Source organism: Mus pahari, chromosome 15 (genome assembly GCF_900095145.1).
Source record: "Mus pahari chromosome 15, PAHARI_EIJ_v1.1, whole genome shotgun sequence".
NCBI classification, from domain to species: Eukaryota; Metazoa; Chordata; class Mammalia; order Rodentia; family Muridae; genus Mus; species Mus pahari.
This window is the reverse complement of record NC_034604.1, coordinates 47,428,158-47,443,775: the sequence shown is the minus strand read 5'-3', so window position 1 is coordinate 47,443,775 and position 15,618 is coordinate 47,428,158. Positions and strand designations below refer to the sequence as shown.

The following is a 15,618-nucleotide window of genomic DNA, read 5'->3' as shown; positions in this document are numbered from 1 at the left end:
CTCTGTAGACCAGGCTGGCCTCGAACTCAGAAATCCACCTGCCTCTGCCTCCCGAGTGCTGGGATTAAAGGCGTGTGCCACCACGCCTGGCTTTCAACTTCGCCATCACCATTCTTATTTGGAGTAACATAGCCCCTTAACTGTGCATGCAACATACAACATCCTTCTCAAAACCCCCTCTCCAGCCACAAGAAAATGAGAACTGTCCTCTGAGATATAACTCATAAGCCAGATGTAGAATTGACACTCCTTTTTTAAAAAAAGATTTACTTATTTGTTTTTATGTATATATGAGTACGCTATAACTGTCTCCAGACACACCAGAGAAGGCATCAGATCTCATTACAGATAGTTGCTGGGATTTGAACTCAGGACCTCTGGAAGAGCCGTCAGTGCTCTTAACCGCTGAGCCATCTCACCAGCCCTGAGTTGCCACTCCTGTTATCCCAGTTTTCAGAAGGCTGAGGCAGAAGGATCACTAGGAGTTTGAGGTCAGCTAGGGCTATGTAACAAGACCTTGTCACAATAAGCAAATAGTTCATGTCACCAACCTGTAGGCGCATCTGCCTAATGATGCCATTTTGACCATAGCAGGAATCCCCACTAGCGAGGGAAAGCAAGAGGTCAGGGTGCAAAAGAGGCTCAGAGTCTCTAGAACAACCTCTAGATCCCTGAGCTCTATAAGAACTGGGGAAAGGTAGCCTGGGAGACAACTATAAAATACAAATCTGACTAAGCTACTCTTTCAATAAACATTAGCATGTTTCAAATACCATTTACTTCCCTCCCAAATAAAAAGACTACTACAGATAGGGGACAATCTAGTCTTTCAAACACAGCCAGTCAGTCTCACCAGCAAATTTTGTGGGGTCTAAGAGGGCTTTTCGGCGTTATGGAACATCATCAATCCCTTCTGAAGTTTTCTGGTAAGCAAAAATAAATAAATAAACAAACAAATAAATAAATGTAAAGTCGTGAAAACTCTTCTCAGACTTCTTACACTGAACTCATGTGCCCAACTGGAGATGCAAACGAGGTGCTAAAAGATGGTACCAGAGAGGGAGCAAACTTAACTTTCAGCAACCATGAGATGACATTCTCCCACATGACAGAAAGTCGGCCTCTAAAACCTGGTTTCCAAACTGGGATGTGGCGGTGCACACCTGTAATCCTAGCATCCAGGGGGCTGAGGTGAAAGGAACACAACAAGAGGTAGCCTGTGCTACATCATGAAAGCCTGTGGGTGGAAGGACGGACGGACGGTGGGTAAGTAGATGGAAAGATAGAAAGAGAAAGACAGACAACATAATTTCCAAACATACACAAGCTAGACAAGTCTCCGTCCCTCCCTACATGGCCGCTTGTTTTTATGAACCAAGGGTGGCGCCAGACCAACCACACTTTATCTCACTCCTATTTCCCTAGAGTATAAAGCAGTTAATCAAGAAACATTTGGAAAATATAATGACTTTCTCAAAGACTTAGAGATTTCACTCATGGCTCATGTGTGACTTATATTCATAACTTACCTAAAACATCACCCGGAAGGAACAACTCTAACATCCCCGGATGACCCTTAGGGCTAGAATCATCCACTTACTTGCTTACTACTTTAATAAGAACCTTTTAGTTCTGAAGTCTCTTTACGAACACCTCAAAACAGATGAACTGTGTGAGCGTGCCAGCTATGTCTGCATACACAAGAGGCACCCCCAAACCCCAGCAATCCTTTAGGGCTCCGATGCCTGGGGTTCTTGAGCAGTAAAAAGGATTCTGTGTGCTGCTTTCACTGGTAAGCCGTTAGATTTCCCCAGCCCATGCATGGTCTGACTTATATTTTCTTTTCTCTGGGGAAGCACAATGAAAGCTACATTCAGATATAGAGCTCTTCCTGGTAGGAATCTTGCTTTTGAAATACATTCTTCCCAGTAGTCCAATTTGTCGATAAATATTCTAGGTATGAGATAAATACCCACCTTCGCTGCTAGCCCAAACTCTAAGGGAACATTTTTCATGAGAGCATTTTATTTCCATTTGCCTGGTTTATGTGTGAGGCTGACATTATTTCCAGTTTGAGTGGCTAGTGAAGAAGTAACCTCTTCTCTTTCATGGAATGTTTTGATTCCCTGATACTCATATTGAGTGTCTTAAAACCCTAAGAAGGACTGCAGAAACAGCTCAGGGGCAGGGCCTGTGGGAGCAGCTCAGGGGCAGGGCCTGTGGGAGCAGCTCAAGGGCGGGGCACTTATGTATCAAGCCTGAGGTCCTCTGCTCAATCTATCATTCCAACGATCTTTTTGTTATATTTTTGTTTTTTAAGCCAGGTATGGTGGCTCATGCCTATAATGCCAGCACTCAGGGAGCTGAGACAGGAGCGCAGGCCAGCTTGGCCTAGATAGTGAGTCAAGGCCTGCCTGAGCTACATTGTACATTGTCTCAAAAATCAAATCCGCCCAATCTGGTGGCCACACCTTTAACCCAGTACTAGGAGGCAGAGGCAGGTATAGCTCTGTGAATTCAAGGTCAACCTGGTGATCTTGGAGTACATAATGACACCCTACTTGAAGGGGAAAAAAATCCTTTTCTTAATAAATTCCAACTTCATAAAAACACATAATTCACATAAAATAAAATGAAAATGGCTCTTGAGTATATAAAGATGTTCAACATCACAACTTAAGAAATTATTAACATTAAAAGTTGCATTCAAAGATGACTACACATCTTTTTTTTAAAAAAAAAAAACTATTTATTATTATACATAAGTACACTGTAGCTGACTTCAGACACACCAGAAGAGGGTGTCTCATTACAGGTGGTTGCTGGGATTTGAACTCAGGACCTTTGGGAGAACAGTCAGTGCTCTTACCAGCTGAGCCATTTCACCAGCCCCCATGACTACACATCTTAACAGACTGACATAAAAGGGGGTTGAGGGGTGGGGAGGTCTCAAGTAGCCCAAGCTGGTATCAAGCTCACTGTGCGGCTGAGAATGACCTGAGGTTTCTAATTCTCCATACACCACCTTCCAGGTGCTGGGACTACAGAAACATCACCATGTCCAGCTTCACCTATCAGATTGGTAAAAATCCAAGAGCAACGGAAGCAACATGTTGGCTGGCAACGAAGCACTGAAGCAGCATTTGTACACTGCTACAGAACTGCAAACCCAGCACAAGCTCTGCTGCACTCCAGTGTTCACGACGGTGACACACACATCTACTTCTGGCCCAGTAACCTACTGTTTGGAATCTACGAACACACTGACAAGAATTTTGAAAGGCTCGTGCATAGCACACACCTGGTAGCCCTGTGCCTGGAAGGCAGGGAAGGAGGATCGGAGTTCTAAGGCCAGCCCAGGCTACACGAGAGTGTTTCTAAACAGAATACCACAGAACAGAATAGAATGCCTTTCACAAGCTTGTTGATGACAGTCTGTCAACAGAAAGCCATGTAACTGTGGCGAACCTCAGGGCATCCTTGTACACAGTACTTACAAGCATCTCTTACAAGGAGCTCTGGTTATACGAGAAAAAGGCAAGTCTGGGGGCAACACAATGACTCGCTAGGTCAAGGCGCTTGCCTTGTAAGCCTGGTGACCTGAGTTCCATCCCTGGAACCCACTTAAGGATGGAGGGGGAGAAGTGTGCCATAGCATGCACACTTCCTGCCGGACACATGCACACAATAACTTTTAAAGGCAAAGTAGAAAGACTGTCCTGTCATTTACTACTCTTTACCTAAGAAAGGGAGTGGGGACACAACCATAAATATAGATATAAATATAGATATCCATATACATACATACACACACACACACACACACACACACACACACACACACACACACTTGTTAGTATATGTCCTGCGTAGAAGACTAAGTCATTATTTTCCCATTCTACTTTTAAGAGTCCATATATTTGCACTTAACTCTTTCCATTCTCCCGCATCCCCTCCCCCAATAAAACCTAGAGTTTCCTACTCTCGGTGGAGGGCTGGTGATAAGCTTCACGTGTGATTTCCTTATATTTAAATGGGAATCAATGACAGAAGAAGGAAACGGAGTGAGGACAGAAGCAGAAGAGATGCCCTATGACTGACGGCATTGTGTTATACCTCACACAAGGGATTCAGCACCTTCTTTTCTATGGCCACCTTCACTCACACACACATACACACACACACACACACACACACACACACTCATTAAATAATAAAAAATAAATCTAAAGGATTTTTATTATCCCCCCTCTCCTCTGTGTGTGTGTGAATGTGTGTGTGTGTGTGTGTGTGTGTGTGTGTGTGTGTGTGTATACCACATGACTCGGGTGCTGGGAACTGAAGTCCAGTCCTCTCCAAGAGTGATCCATGCTCTTAGCTGCTGAGATGTCTCTCTAGCCCAGCTAGCTTTCTCACACAGTCCAAGATCATGTATGTGGGCCCTCCTGCATCAAGACAATCCCTTATATCCACACACCAACCTGATTAAAAACAAGTGTTCAACTGGGGCTTTTGTAAAGGTGACTCCAGGTTGTGTAAAATTGATAGTTAATGAGAACTAGGCCAGACACTACAGAAAGTTAGACAGTGTCATTGTGGTTCCTAGTTCTAATTCCATGGGATTCCTGAGCACTTGCTGGCTGGGTAGCCTGACTCTGGGGTGGGGCTGGCTTCTAGTACTCTGAAGGAACCAGCCTAGAGGAACTCAGTTAGTGTTTGTCTTGTCAGCAATAGGAAACACAAGCTGCCAGGCCTTAAAAGTGCTTGCTAAATCCTGCAGCGAATACAGAACTACCTTATCTCACTTGACTAAGAGTCTCTAAATTCCAAACATGATATCATTTCTTGTAAGAATACTGCATTTCAGGGTGGGAAAGATGGCTCAGCAGTTTGGCTGATCCTGCAGAGGACCTGGGTTCAGTTCTGAGCACCCACATGGTGGTTCACAACCGCCTGTAACTGCAGTTCCAGGGCATCGGACATCCTCAGGCACTGGGCATGCACTTGATATATGCAGAGATGCATCCAAACACTTACATAAAAGTAAAACTCAATCCCGTTGTGAGAAATTGTTTTGTTATCGTTTGTGCGGTACTGAGAACTGAATCCAGGGCCTCCTGTGTTCTACAGCTTTGATGATTTATTCAGTTGTTTGCTTTGCTGTGTTAGGGATCTGACCGGAGGCCAGCGTTTTACCACTGAGCGACACCAACAGCTGTATCTTGAGAATGCAGCAATCACTCTACGTTTGTTTATGTGCAGGAAGAACTTTTAAACCACACTCTTGTCTACAAGGGTAAGGATCAGGGCTCACACGCGCCTGAGATCATCACTCCATAAATATTGAATGTGCGCCTCTGCCACACCCGGCATGAATGAGGCGCTGTGCCTGCACTGCACTGTGAACAAGGGCCTCGTTCATCTTCCGTGCATGGGACAGATGACGACGGACAGACCTCTGAGGACATTGTGGTCTCACTGCGCACTTCTTCCATGGCACAGGAACAGACCCTCCCATCTCTCTGCTCCAGAGACTCCCACTTTTCACTCCAACTAGCCAAGCTAGCCTTGCTCAGCACTGCTTCAGGTGACCCTGGCTTCCACCTGTCACACACAGGATTGCCTTATCACAGTCGGAAGGCCATTTATTTGCTCAGGGCTTCTGAGGCAAATGCCCCTTTCCCATAAGGACATACGCCCTCTTCCTCTGGATGCTGTATACAAAGTCAACAATCCTTGTCACTATTTTGTCACCAGGTAGAAAACACTCAGGAAAAAGGTGGAGCGAGAAGGCCAGGCTCCCCTTCAACCTCAGCCTCATTCTTGAATTTTTTTTATGAAATGAGGTAACAAGAAGGTAGAAATCACAGTTAATTCAAAGGCAAATTTTCTGAAGACAGTTTCAGTCATGTAGCCCAGGATGGCCTCAAACTCTAGGTAGCTGAGCATGACCTTGAACTCCTCATCCTCTTGCCTCTATCTCCAGAGAGGCTCTACCACATTGCTGATGTGCTGCTGGGGGTTAAATCCAGGGCTTGTTTGCTCTACACACTCTACTGAGTTACATCCCTGCCTCTGCATTGTTTTCCTTTCCACAGCCTAGGTCCTTCTCTCTGTTTCACATTAAAGCACAAACCCACAGGGAAAGAACCCAGCATGTCCACGTCTGCTTGTCCTCAGGTACCATTCTCTTTGCTGTCTCTTTGTGGCAATCATGTCCTTCACCATTTCAGGAGACAACCTCAGCTCCTTGTGTGCTTCATGTGTTCAGGATGCGCATAATCCCAGACATGAAGGAAAAGCTGTATACCGCCACAGTCAGCGCTGGTCAGTAACCTAAGATAAGCCTTCACCTCACAGTCTTAAATAGTGAGAGCGATCCAGATCCTCACAGTTGAAAATCTTTTCCATCCCAGGGAACCCGCCTCTAATTCTGGCACCCAGGAGGCAGATGCAAGTGGATCTCTGAGTTTGAGGCCAACCTGCTAGACAGGGCAAGTTCCAAGATGGCCAGGGCTACATAGAGAAAACCCTGTCTTAAAGAAAAAAAAAACAAAAGAAAAAAAGAAAAAAAAAAGGAAAGGAAAGGAAAGGAAAGGAAAGGAAAGGAAAGGAAAGGAAAGGAAAGGAAAGGAAAGGAAAGGAAAGGAAAGGAAAGGAAAGGAAANNNNANNNANNGAGGGGGGAGGGAAGGAGGGGGAGGGAGAGGGAAGGGGAGGGAGGGAGGGAAGAAGGGAGGGAAGGAAGGGGGAGGGAGGGAGGGAAAGAAAGAAAGAAGAAAGGAAGGAGGGAAGGAAAGAAGGAAGGAAGGAGAGAAGGAAGAAAAAAGAAGAAAAGAAAAATGAAGCAAAGCAAAGAAAAATCCTGACGACCACAACCCCAAAATGTTTCACTGGCAATATTAAAACTCTGAAAGCAGAAAGTTCTAATCCACAGTTCCCACTGGAGCAAATGTTCTGGAAAAGGTTCTTGAGAAGTGGTTCTCAACCTTCCTAATGCGGCAACCCTTTGTACAGTTCCTCGTGACGTGGTTACCTCCATCGGTAAAATTATTTTCATTGCTACTTTGTAACTGGAATTTTGCTTCTGTTATGAATCATAATGTGAATATCTGTTCTCTGATGATCTTAGGTGACTCTTTTGAAAGGGTTGTTCAACCCCCAAAGGGGTCAGGACCCACAGATTGAGAAACCCAGTTCTAACTAGAAAGTAAGATTCTGAGAGAGCAGTGGTGTCCTTTCAGTCTTGTGTGACATGCTCGGGATGTCATACTTAGACACCTGGAGGGACAATGTGCTGAAAATTGGCTCTTAGAGGTCTCTAGCGAAAAGTGAACTGTCTCACCCCAGCTCTGCAGAAGTTCTGTTGTTGGTTTGTTTGGTTTGGTTTTTCCTCGCACTGGGTTTTGCTGTGTAGCCCAAGCAGGTCTGGCACTCAAAGCAATCATCCTGTTCCTGCCTTCCGAGTCTCCAACCAGGCCAATCCTGGTTACTGATCAACTCTGCCAGAAGAGTTGGATTGTCGGATATCTCAGATAATGGGCTAAAAAGATGTGCATTGCTAGCTGGAGTGGCTCATGCCTGCCATCGATCCCAGCACTTGGGAGGCTGAGAGAGTAAGACTGGTATGAGGTCTGAGGGCCCAAGCTAAATAGTGAGTGGGTGGCCTACAAGTATGAAACCCGGATCAGAAAAAACAAAAACAAAACAAGGTTGCAAGATGTCTCAGCAGGTAACATTATAACAAGTACTTATTGCTGAGCTTACCAACCTGGATCTCTAAGAAGCATATATATGGTGGAAAGACTAGGTTGTGGCCTCCCCATGCATCCTGTGGCATGTGTGTACCCAGACACACACACACACACACACACACACACACACACACACACACACGAGTAAAACACATGATTTCAAACAAACAGGTTGGGACACCTACCCACCCTTGCTTAGCATCCAAGAGGTCACAGGTTCAATTCTCAGTCACACAACAGATGACGATGAACCAGGTACAGAGCTATGCATTCCTCCTTCGAGCCACCCTTCATGAACACAGCTCATCTACTCAGGACTTTATACCTGTGCCAATCTGGCTACCATACCCAAGCGCTTCTGCTGGCAGTGCACCTCTGTTTTTTTTGTCCATAGCCTGCTTTAGACGAGGTCTCACTATGCCACCCATGTGGACTCCAATTCGCAATCTTCCAGCTTCACCCTTGGAGGGAGCCAACCCTTGTATCCAGCACGATGAGTGTTCACTGCCGATACTATTGTGGGTTGTGGAGTGTTGATACACTTTCTTATTTCTCAAATGAATTCTCTTTTTAAAAACGTAAACAAGGCTGGGGGATGTGACAGAGACAGATTCCTGCCTGCCCAGGGCAAAAATTAAAATGCGATTAAATGCCTTTTAAAGAACTTTTAAATTGCTCCCCCCCCCCAGCTGCATTTTCAAGTTTTTGATCTTTCGAGATTTCTTTTAGACTTTAGAGGTTTAGATCTTCAGCGTGGTTATGCTGCAGGCTGTCTAGAGCAGTGGTTTGTACCGCTTGCCTTCCGACTGCTTGACTCTTTAACACGGCTCCTCATGTTGCAGTGACCCCCTACTATAAAGTTATTTTCATCGCTACTTCATGACTGTAATTTTGCTACTGATGCGAACTCTAATGTAAACATCTAATATTTCCAATGGTCTTAGGTGACCCCCAAAGGGGTCGAGACCCACAAGTTGAGAACCGCTGTTCTAACACATTTTCCAAACCCATGCAGGTAGCCAACTGTGCAAGTAAAGTGATTCAAAAAAAACAAAACAAAACAAAACAAAACAAAAACAAAACAATAACAACAACAAAAAACCTAGGTCAATGCTTTTATTTTTACATCTACAAAAGGGGAAGTGGACGACATGTCAAATCACATGCTGTTACCTGTCTGGTGACTCTTCGGTGACCAGTCTTACCGCCCATATATTTTTAAATCGAAAATGCTCTCCTAAGCTGTCACTTAAAAAACCTGCCAACCCGGCCAGGCATAGTGGCGCACGCCTTTAATCCCAGCACTCGGGAGGCAGAGGCCAGTGGATTTCTGAGTTCAAGGCCAGCCTGGTCTACAAAGTGAGTTCCAGGACAGCCAGGGCTACACAGAGAAACCCTGTCTTGAACCAAAAACAAATAAAATAAAACAAAAAAAATATTAAAAATAATTAAAAAAAAAAAAAAAAAAAAAAAAAAAAAAAAAAAAAAAAAAAAAACAAAAACTGCCCTCAGGCCCCTCTCTGCCTCCAAACACAAGCCGGTAGCCCCTGACAGAGCATCCCCACCCTTTCTTGTCCAGTATTATGCAGAGAGCCTTTGGGAGATAAGCAGATTGTTCGGGTGAGGCCTCATAAATGGAATGTGTAGCCATATAAACTGAGGACCAGGGAGTGCTTTACCCAGTCCATACACAGAGAAGGCACACAGACACCATCTACCAGTCAGGACCAACCTCTGGCCAGGCACCGACTCTGCCAGTTCCTCCTCCCTGGACTTTTCAGTTTCAAAAACTTAAGAGAAAATGAATTTCTGTTCTTCATAAACCAGCCAGTCTACCGGAATTCCAGCAGCCCATAGGAACTGATAGAGCACTTCTGAATGCAATGCTAATCATGTTACTTCCTTCCCTAAACAGCTCCAACCCTGGGACTCAAAGTTCACTGACTCTTTATAGCCCTCACCCTGCAGCTTGCTCGGTATTCAGTCACAATCCCTGCTACTGACTTGAAATTCCGGTCTCACCCACCCCACCTACTCCTCTGGGTTGTTCGGGCCTCGGGGCCCTGTGGCTCTAACAGGTCTGTGTGCTCCTACCTCATCTGGCATTTACAAGCTGAGTCATATGTAACAGCCCTGAACCTAGACACACACACTTTCAAACCCCAAGGAGTTCACAGCCTGCAAAGCCCAAGTGTGAAGGCTGGGAGGGAAGGGAAGCAGGGGAAACCAGGCCTCTAGGAAATAACATTTGAGTTTATCTGTAACAACAGCCTGCTTCTCTGGAGAGCCAAGTGACTGGGAGGTCTTTTTTCTCCCCTCAGTTTATTTATCTGGTGTATCTTGGAGTCTGAAATGTCATTTCTCTCAGATTTTTTTGGTCATGTATTTCCTCTTCTTAAAATTCACATGCTAGCAAAATGCTAATCAGATTTTGGAGTCAGCATTCCGAAGGCACCCTCCCCCACCACAACCAGAGCAGAAGTGGCCCAACCAGGGCTCTACCAGGCAGCCTGGGACTCAAATACTTCCCTCCCAGCTCCAAACCTAACTCCAGACCTGAAGCCCAAAGGGCAGGAACGCTGCCTTCCAGTCTTTAATTCCCTCTCATGAGAAGACAAGCCCAAAGTAAATGTCTGCTTACTTATTTTTTGAGACAGGATCTCAAATAGCCAGGTTGACTTCCAACTTACTGTATAGCCAAGACTGGCCTTGAACTTCAGGTCCTCCTGCCTCCTCCCCCAGGTATACCACCATTCCTAAGTTTCCTAAGAATCTACTCAATCGCTGGACCTCTGGGAGCAGGGAACTCTCAACCAAAAGAAAGAGAAGTTGCCTCTGGGTTTATCTCCTTGCCAGAGGAATTGTTAGAATTTGTCATAATCTTTCTTTCTTTTCTTTCTTTCTTTCTTTCTTTCTTTCTTTCTTTCTTTCTTTCTTTCATTTTTTTCCTTATTAAAAATGTAATCACTATGGATCAAAGGTATTTTTTTTACATTAAAGTGTACACAGTTTTACCAGCTTCCTATTGAAGAAACTGTATCTGAGTTTTTTTGGTTTTTTTTTTATGTTTTTGTATCAGATTTTACACTGTTCTTTCTTTCAGCTGAAACACCACTCCCAGCTCTATTTCCAGATCAGAGGCACACAGAGCGCCAGGCACTTAGTTAATGATTGTTGAGTGAATCATAGCTGTGCAAACACAATACCAGTCTCTGGGAGAGAACAGAGTATCAGTGGTTTCACAAATTTTCAGAGAGAAAGGAAGGAAAACCATCTATGCAGACGCCTTAACCTTTTGTCTGGCAATCTACCTGAGCTACATTTTTTTGAAAAAGTGAACTTTTAAAGAGTGCTCAAACTATCACTGTAAGTGAAAATTTCAAACTGTTTAAGTTTATTCCCCCAAAGGACTCTCCCGAATCAGTTTGGCTGGCAACTTGGTGTCTGGCAAATGTAGGTTAGATACATTTTTATAGCATTAGCTAAAGATTCTCTAAGAACGCCCCTTCCCCCTCCAAAAAGAAATGTTTTTCTCTAGAGGCATGGGCCTGTCAACAACAGTGCTAAGCACCTTGGTTCTTTCCTAAAGTGCTGGAGACCAGGACTCGAGCCTTCAGCACGCCAGGCAGGCTCTCTATGTACAAGCTAGGATCTAAAGCTCTCTTTGCCACATCTCCATGATGATGCTTGGATTGTTTATAACTTCATGGCTCTGGGCAGTTGGAATGTTGCAGATTCAGAGCTAACACGGTCTTGGATCACCAGGTTTCCTGACTAGCCAGTTATCAGACACCAGTGTCTGATCTAACATCCCTTTGACACATAGAGACGGCAACCTTCCACCAACCCCAAAGCTGAGAACACCACCAGACAGCTCTGGAGACCTGCAGCACAGGTTTTTCCCGCGGCTGTTAAATGACAGACCAAATGTATTTGGAAAACTGCCTCAGTTTATGGCTACCTTTTGTCCTGTGACTGTAAAAGCTCCTGTAATCACTTCCAGGGTAGAGCATGCCATTTGGGGCAATGTGAATCCATACGTACCCAGGGCAAAGTCGCTCAGGTCTGGCACAGGGCAGACTCTCTCTTGTTCCCTTTGGAATGAGAGCTATATTTTGATTAGACAGATCTATATCTCCAGACCATCTGTGGTTTCTACTTAACCTCTCTATCACTGAAGCAGTAAGAACTGCATGTCACTTTCTTGCACTATAACCACACAATCATAATCACTAAGGGATATATACGTCGGGGAGGAGGCGGTTGTACACACCTGTGAACCCAGCACCAGAGAAGCTGAGAACAGAGGATCGCTTTGATTCTGAGGCCGACCTGGGTTACACAGGAGACAAACAAAGAAACAAACAACACACACGGCCAGCAGGGTAGCTCAAAAGATAACAGGCACGTGCAGCCAAGTCTGAAGACGTGAGGTTAATTTCAGGAACCCACTTGCTGGAAGGAGAGAATTGATTCCAAGAAGTATCCTCTGACCCCCACAGGTAAACTGAGGCACAGGAGTACACGGCACACAGGCACACACTTACCCAATAAACGCATGTGATGCAATTTTTAACAAACACTAAGTAAAGAAGAGCAACCAAACTGCAACTGCAGTCATGGACCAGGAAGCTGGATTGCCATCTCTCTCTCTTTTTTTTTTTTTAATTTATTATTATTATTATTATTATTATTATTATTTTCTTTATTTACATTTCAAATGCTATCCTGAAAGTTCCCTATACCCCTCCGCCCCTGCTCCCCTACCCACCCACTCCCACTACTTGGCCCAGGCCTTCCCTTGTGCTGGGTCATATAAAGTTTTGGATTGCCATCTCTTACTTGTGCTGGTAAGTACCACTCCTCTTGGGCTGCCTGAAGCCCAAGGTCCTCAAAGTCTTTTTATCTTTAGACCTCCAAAAGACGCATCTCAAATGCAAGGTGCTGCTGGTGCTAACAGGAGACTTGGGAGTTCCGGAAGAATAAAATACAGTCCGGGTTTCTGCCCCTTGGAATGGGCTCCAGTTCCAACTCCTTAAGTGACAAGGGGGTGGGGGGTGGGGGTGGGGGTGTGGAGGGTGGGAGGAATTTATAGAAGAAGAGTCTTGCAGAGTGCAGCTTCCTCTTACCAGTTCCTGACCATGGATGGAGTGCACTTTAGCTACTTTGGGGGGACACTTAGGCTTCTTCTTTTCAGAGGGAGATTTAGTTTCCACTTTGAAAACTTAAGGGTTTAAAACCGACTGTCACAAGACACAACATAGTTTAGAGGAAGGAAGACGGGTTAACACACTGTGCCAGGAAGACAACAGTGAGTAAGACCGCATCCATGCAGGCTGCTCCGCTACTATTCCTCCAAACTTAGATACTCCCACAGATCCTGAAGGGAACATTGTGTAGCACACCTATTCTTAATTCTTCTACTCGAGACAGCAAGACACACCTTCCATCTGTTAAAGACTGACTACTCTAGCCCTGAGGTGGAGGTGGAGGTGGTTGGTGGTGCACACCTTTAGTCTCAGTACTCCAGCACTCGGGAGGCAGAGGCAGGTGGATCTCTGAGTTCAAAGCCTGGTCTACAGGGTGAGTTCCAGGGCAGCCAGGGCTGCACCGAGAAACCCTGTCTGGGGAGTGGCAGGGGTGGGGGGAGTGGGGGAGGGAGAGACAGAGGAACTCTAACAGCAAAGGTCTTATTCAACATCTCATCTGGAGCAAGCAGAAGAGTGCATCACAAACACTGCTTGGTATTTCACAAGAAACTCTGGCCAATGCAGTGATAGAAAAGAAACACAGCTGCTAGTCAACAAGAGAAGAAACTAAGTTTGTCTGTCTGGGGCATGATCCTTCTATTCTATTTCCCAACAACCGCAAATAAACTCTTGCAAGTTCCAGCCAATCTGAAGCACTTCTCCGGGTCGCAATGGCTATCAAGACGGAGCAGCCTAAATTGACTAGGAATTCAACCAACACTTCACTCATTTAACATGTTAAGGATCCAAAGGGTCCAAAGCTGGTCTCTTCGATTGCTTCTACTCTGGGCAAGGTATCTGTCTGGAATTTCTAGGCGACTCTGAGTTCAGGACATGTGCTCAGGTAAAGCACCTGATTTTGCCGTTTCATGCCATTGCAGAACTAAAAAGAAACAAACTCTAAAAAAAAAAAAAAACAAATCTAAAAAAATCAATCCATTAACCTGGCTAATGAGCAGTCACAAAAATGTTGATTTTTTTTCTTTTTTTTTTTCTTTCTTCCTTTATTTTTATATTTTCTTGGTAACACGTTCTCCATCTGAACGAATCTTACAGAACTTGCAAGCCACCAAGAACCTGCACACAGCCTCTCAGTCCGCACGCAGAGGGCAGCCGGCCGGGCTCCCGAAGCTCCCGAGGCCGCGGGCCGCGGAGGGGGAAGGGATGGAGCCCAGGGGGGCGCGCGCTGGGGAGGGGCGCCCGTCTCCATGACGACCTCGCAGGCGGCCGGGGGGGGGGGTGCTGCAACCGGGGGACCCGCGGGGACCGGCCTACCGTGTAGCCGCGCTCCAGATCGCTGTCCTCGTGGCGAAAGGACGGGATGTAGACCTCCATGGCCGCGGCGGGGCCGCGCCACTCACCGCTCCGCCGCACCGCGTAGGCCGCCCCGCCTCCCGCTCCTCTCCCGGCGCGCGCGCGGCCCGAGGTGCGCGGCCCGGACCTCGGTCGGCGGCGCGGGCTTGGCGGGCGCGGGCGGCGTGGGGCTCGGCGGGGCCGAGGTGTGGGGCCTGCAGGGCGGCGCGGATCAGCTGGGCCCGGGAGGCGGGGCTTGCGGGCCGGAGTCTGCATCGGCGGGTGTGCGCGGCCACGCGGGGCGCCACCCGGGTCGCCCCAGCCCTGCCTGCGGGCTCCGGTGGGGGATCTGCGGGGCGCCACCCGAGACGGGGAGGCGGTGGCGGAGGAGGGAAAAGGATGGCGCTTCGGGATGCTGCCCAGCTTACTTCGGCTTTCTTCGTTATGATGGGCAAGCCCTGCCAACTTTCACCGGGGCTCTGGTGCTGCGCCCCGTTCACCTAGCTAAGCCTTCTCAGCCTGGGAATGGAACCGCACAGCCTCAGTGGGGCTGGTGCGCGCTCTAGTTCCAAAACCTTCACTGCCTGCCTCTGAGAGACAGAAAGTAAGTGGATAGGATGGAAGAGGTGATGGAACAAGCCTGGTGGTGACCAGAAGTGCCTGCCCCCTCTGGCTGGAGTTTAACAGCCTCAGTGGTTCAGAAAACCTGGTTATTGTTACTCAAGGAATCTGAGTTAGATTAGAATTCTTCCTTAGATTAGAGCAGTATTTGGAAGTAACTTGTGGGACGCTAAAATGTGACGGGGTGGGTTGTCAAGAACCAAACTGAGCAGCCAGAGGCTTTTTGGGCACAGTGAGTAAACAGTCGTACTCATCTCACTTTGCCCTTGGGGGCAGAGGGCTGTGCAGTATAAACCCTATAGAAGATGAACCCTAAATCGTAGAGAAAGTGACCTGGCTTCTTGCTTTAAAACTTGCCTGCTGTGAACTTTAAGAAGCCTTTTTCCATCCCCTCATCTGAAGAGGCACCCCCCTGGCTCAGCTGTCTAGAGCCTGAGGACGTGAACTCTTAACCTGTAGCCACCTTTACCTCCTGACAGAGTTTCACAGTCCCTTGGCCTCTGCTGATTCAGAGACTGCTTTGTAGATTACCTTGGCCCCTGGCAAGTATCACAATGTAATGTGTGATTCTCTGTCTCTAGGGGACATTTTAGAGAGAGTGCCCCCATTCCTCCAAGAGAATCTAACCAAGAGTACAGTTGCCTTTAAACAAACGAACAAAACAGACTAAAATGTGTCAAACAGACTAAAATGTGTCGGGGT

General features: G+C 46.5%; 1 protein-coding gene across 1 annotated transcript in view; it reads right to left on the bottom strand.

The window, feature by feature from the left end:
• Snx24 (sorting nexin 24) overlaps nucleotides 1-14,499 on the bottom strand; it is a 148,390-nt gene extending 133,891 nt beyond the window's left edge. The window contains exon 1 of the mRNA XM_021214858.2: nucleotides 14,278-14,499. Coding sequence (XP_021070517.1) covers nucleotides 14,278-14,337 — 60 coding nt within the window. The 5' untranslated portion in view covers nucleotides 14,338-14,499. The remainder of the gene's footprint in view (nucleotides 1-14,277) is intronic.
• Between the last annotated feature and the right edge of the window lie 1,119 nt (nucleotides 14,500-15,618).